General features: G+C 39.8%; 1 protein-coding gene across 1 annotated transcript in view; it reads right to left on the bottom strand.

Annotated features, from left to right (window-relative positions):
• The window catches only part of LOC106815986 (sodium/hydrogen exchanger 8-like), a 23,228-nt gene that overhangs the window by 11,261 nt on the left and 6,967 nt on the right, over positions 1-5,000 (bottom strand). The window contains exons 6-9 of the mRNA XM_014820521.1: positions 3,974-4,112; positions 2,958-3,063; positions 1,507-1,623; positions 1,137-1,219 (exon numbers count right to left, since the gene is read on the bottom strand). Coding sequence (XP_014676007.1) covers positions 1,137-1,219; positions 1,507-1,623; positions 2,958-3,063; positions 3,974-4,112 — 445 coding nt within the window. The remainder of the gene's footprint in view (positions 1-1,136; positions 1,220-1,506; positions 1,624-2,957; positions 3,064-3,973; positions 4,113-5,000) is intronic.

The raw sequence follows: 5,000 nt of genomic DNA, 5'->3' as shown, positions 1-5,000 counted from the left end.
CTATGTATAATACTGCATTCTAAACACAAGCCCAGACTAGAGATAAGCAGCTGTAAGACTAAACGTCTACATAGAACGTATAACTATATAATAAGCTATAAATATATATAAACTAAATAGAACTTTTAGAATACTGCTATCACAGTGTTGATTGGCTAGAATTACCTATGAACCATGTAAGGGATATAGGTGAAATGAGCTTCTTAAGCCTTAAGTCATCTTCCCCTGGCTTCATTGATACCTCATAGCAAGTTCATTATAAACCATCTATTAGTGATTGCCATTGCTATCAATTCTCAATAATTACGCAATTATTGATATCCAATAGTGATTGCTCTGCTATGGTAATGAACTACTTACTGCACATGCAGTGTCTCTCGTTTAGTATGTGTTAAATAGCCTCTCTCATTTCCTTACACTTACTTGTAAGAAAGCTTTAAACCCAATGCCAGCTAATGCATTTTATTTGCATTACCGGCCAGTTTGTACAACAATAAATTGATTTTAAATTTACAATTTGATATGTATTTACAAAAAAAGAATTTTTCATGGCCTCAAGTAATATATAAGTTGTTCCCTTCCACACATGAAACTAGGAATAAACGCAATGGCTTTATATATGGCCTACACCAAAAAAACTGCATTTTGTCTCATGATCTTTTGTGAAATATCTTCTGTCGTATGCAAACTTTGTATGGCTGCACAAACAACCAACAATCAATGGACATTCTCATATACATAAACAGATATGCACATTAATATTAGCTGAAGTGCATAATATTCTAGTGCACTGATATTACACATAAGTATCCACCTGCAAATAACACATCATCACATACAATGATTACCAGATATATGCACATGCATACACTTATACTAACCTTACTAAAGCTCAAGGGGTCGTTGTCGTATCAGGTACTACAGATATGTACCCGAGGTACATATATGTATACACAAAGTGTACCAGACTTGTACTGCAGAAGTGTACCTTAACCCTAACCCTAACCCTAACCCTAAACATACCTCATATAAAAATATAAACATATTAATACTAAACAACCTAAAACTACCTCGGGTACATATCTGTAGTACCTGATACGACAACGACCCCATCTGCCTTACTAAACGGTACTTACAATTGCCCAGATAACAGTGGCAGGTTTAAGTATGTGGTTGAAGCTAAAGATCGCCATTCCAAGATATGCAAACACACAAGTTTCTGAAATTAAGAAAGGAAATGGCAACGTTGCTTGTATGTTACAGACACTACATGTAAACAATGATGGGATCTCACAGACTGAAGCTCACCTTATGTATAAAAAATAGATGCACACTTTTCCAAGTGGCTGCCATATTACACCATGCTTGATTAACGAGTTCAGCCATGGTGGATGTAAATTGCAATGCAGTCACTCTGCCCCAAATATTTCCTCTCATAGTAGGTCTTAGACTTATTTAGTGCCTTCGGTGACATTCTAAAACCGTCCTCTGGCTACACGACATTACCTGCCATGAAGGACAATGTCCTGAATGTTTGCTGGACAGTGATTTGAGTCACCGGTGACAAGTTGTAATGAGTGTAATGTGACATCACTATACCGCAGAACAGAATGGCCATGATTCCTGCAATATACATGCGGACGAAAATCGTTAGTGCAATATAGTTCTTTACATACCAATTACTTTTACTAATAGTAATATACTTTTTGTTATAACAGTTATAACAGTAATAAAAGTTTTTTTGTCATGATAAAAGCAACAGATTTTAAGCAACAGACAGTTAAAATATCAATCACTGAATCAGGAGCCTGATTAGTAAATGATCAGTTTATTCAGGGACATTTTCAGAAGTTCTGCCCTCAAAAATAAAGACGACAAGGTGGGTTGGTTTAAAAATGTCAATGATTTAAACACACCCCATCATAAAATGTGTAGTATTACCCACAGAATCTGCACAGTTGAAGGAAAAACTGTGATGACAAGATATATAGTATTGATTTCTGTTGCACATTCGGCTGTATTGCACTCTGTGAAGCTGACACTAGCCAGATGTGTGAATGTAAGAGCTGAACCCTCTGATATACTCCTGAGCTGAAGCTTTATATATGTTCTAACATGGTTAACATATGGATCAATGCAGCCTCATAAGCTCAATCACTACACAAACGAAGGATCGTTCACAAAGAAGCTATCTCGTTACCATTCTGAGGAACAGGCACGTACGTTACACACACACAGAGAATAGCACTAGAGTCATAACCACTTTGTGTCATCCAGTACATATAACCTCACCATTGAAACGTCTTCATTAATTACCACCATTACCACTCCTCCGATTCATACACCTATACGAGCAAAGTCATTTTAAATCAGCAATTTCCATTTACCCATCTGAATGAGAACCATTCATGTGGCTAGACTAGTCGATATCTATCTTTATATGTAGCAAAAAGACAAAAAGAATGAGTCTCGCTATGCACAGTGGCTAGGTGGTGGCTGGCTCAAATTTGTTCCCATATCTTTAGTGTTGTTATGTTAATACACCAATTTTGGATACACCGCTATCATCAGTTGGCTCCCTATTCTCCTCTTTTCTCTATTTAATTACTCGACTGTTACTTTTACTTACCGAACTATACGATGCAATAGAATTGTTTGGACACCAAATATCACATTATAATGGGGTTCCACTGTACTATACTACCAGGACTGTCATAATATAGATGTAGTATATATATATGTAATATAGATGTAATATATTATATTTATCTGTAATATAGATGTAGTATATAATATATCTGTAATAATCATAGATGTAATATAGATCTATATTATAACACTCCTGTTATTACTATACGTACTACAAATATAGAGGATGCAATGAATTAATTACTCTAATGCTCTGTTTTGTCTATGAAGCCCTTTATCCTGCTTTTAAAGATACCATATAGGATTACCTGATAGATGCAGCCCCTCAGCAAGGCCATATGGAAGATATGAAAATATCATCATGAGTCCAAATTCTAATGACGGTGTGTTCCTCAGATCGATATGCTTCAAAAAGTTAAATGTGTTAAGGACCAATATTGCACGGCTCCCACTTGTAACATACATGCACGTACCTAGTTGTATATCGCTAAAGCTGTAGCTTCAAACACTTAGAATTGATAACGTTAGGGCACCCGTAGGAATACAAAATAATCTATAGCTAATGATCCCTTGTAAAAATATAGCACTTAAACGTCCTACTCGAAATTATACCTCCAAATCTCTGCAGAAAATAGCCTCATTGTATTAAAAGGGTCTACACATGTATGCCTAATGACAGAGAGTCTGAGACCGTTTACTCTTTATATCCAGAGATTAAATAGCTGCATTCATCTAAGCACGACAACACTAGCCAAGACATAATAACAAAAACTGACTGTGACGTTTACTCAACACGATGGTAGTATAGTTATGAAATTCCATCAGCACTCTGCACTGCGGGTGCACGCAACATCCTACCTAGATGTCAATATGTGACCAGAGATCAAATAAATTTTTAGGGCAAGTCTAATGTTGCTTTCGGCATAGCCAAAATTTTCGGGCACCAAGGGAAGTAGGACAAAGTCAGGGGCCAACATTTTCTTCAAGGAAGAATGTTAAGAGCACTCGCTTTTTAACACCATTACTTTACGTGGGGGTAAAAGAGGAATTTATATTCTACGTGGAATTTATCAGAAGGACGTATCATTTTTCCTGGAGACGTGCCAGGTAGGGCATTCAATCCGAGGGGTGAAATACAAGCCCTTCGAGCTCAAACCAAAGACCCGACGAAGAGAGATAATTCTCGAAAGCTCGCATATTAAAATTTAACACCCTATTCCTATTTCATCTAACTTTTATTTTCATATCTCACGGGTGTTCGTGTGTTTTTACTTCAACCCTCAGCTCTTCGGCAGGCCTCAGAGACGACGTTCGTTAAGGATATTAGAGCGCTGACGAGTCCGGTGACGACGCCGATCGCCGCCGAACCGAAGAACATCATGCAGAATGTTCCGACTGCCTGCAGGAACGAAGCGCCGGCCGTCATGTCGGCGTTCTGTGATTTTTCCAACTCCAACACGGTTCTGCAAGCGGAGCACAACTGTTAGATGTTCCGACGACTTGTTATTGTTATTGTACTTTTTAATTCTACCTCTGGTTGCGCACGCACGCACATGTATACACACGCGCGCACACGCTTACACACGCACACACACACGCATGCACAAACGCGGCGTGCGCACGATGACGTGAACGATGACGTGATCGATGACGTGATCGATGACGTGATTGATAACGTGAACGATGGCGTGAATGATGGGGTGAACGATGACGTGAACGATGACGGGATCGATGACGTGATCGATGACGTGATCAATGACGCGAATGATGGGGTCAACGATGACGTGAATGATGGTGTGATTGATGACGTGAATGATGGGGTGAACGATGACGTGAATGATGGGGTGATTGATAACGTGAATGATGGTGTGAGTGATGCCATGAATGATGGGGTGAACGATGACGTGAATGATGGGGTGATTGATAACGTGAATGATAACGTGAATGATGGCGTGATCGATGGGGTGAATGATGGTGTGATCGATGGGGTGAATGATAACGTGAATGATGGGGTGATTGATAACGTGAATGATGGGGTGATTGATAACGTGAATGATGGCGTGAATGATGGTGTGAATGATGGTGTGATTGATAACGTGAGTGATGATGTGAATGATGGTGTGTGTATGCATGTGCGTGTGTGTGTACGTATGTGGATGCGTGTGCATGCATGTGCATGCATGTGCATGCGTGTGACGACGTGAGTAACGCGGCGTGCGCACGATGACGTGAACGACGCCGTCGCCATCGTGCTGACGACGTGAGTAACGCGGCGTGCTGACGACGTGAGTGCACGCCGCGTTACTCACGTCGTCAGCACGACGATGACGTGAACGACGCCGTCGCCATGC

This window comes from Priapulus caudatus, unplaced genomic scaffold (assembly GCF_000485595.1).
Source record: "Priapulus caudatus unplaced genomic scaffold, Priapulus_caudatus-5.0.1 Scaffold1254, whole genome shotgun sequence".
Lineage (NCBI taxonomy): Eukaryota > Metazoa > Priapulida > Priapulimorpha > Priapulimorphida > Priapulidae > Priapulus > Priapulus caudatus.
The sequence above is the reverse complement of the archived record's forward strand: the minus strand, read 5'-3'. Positions and strand labels throughout refer to the sequence as shown.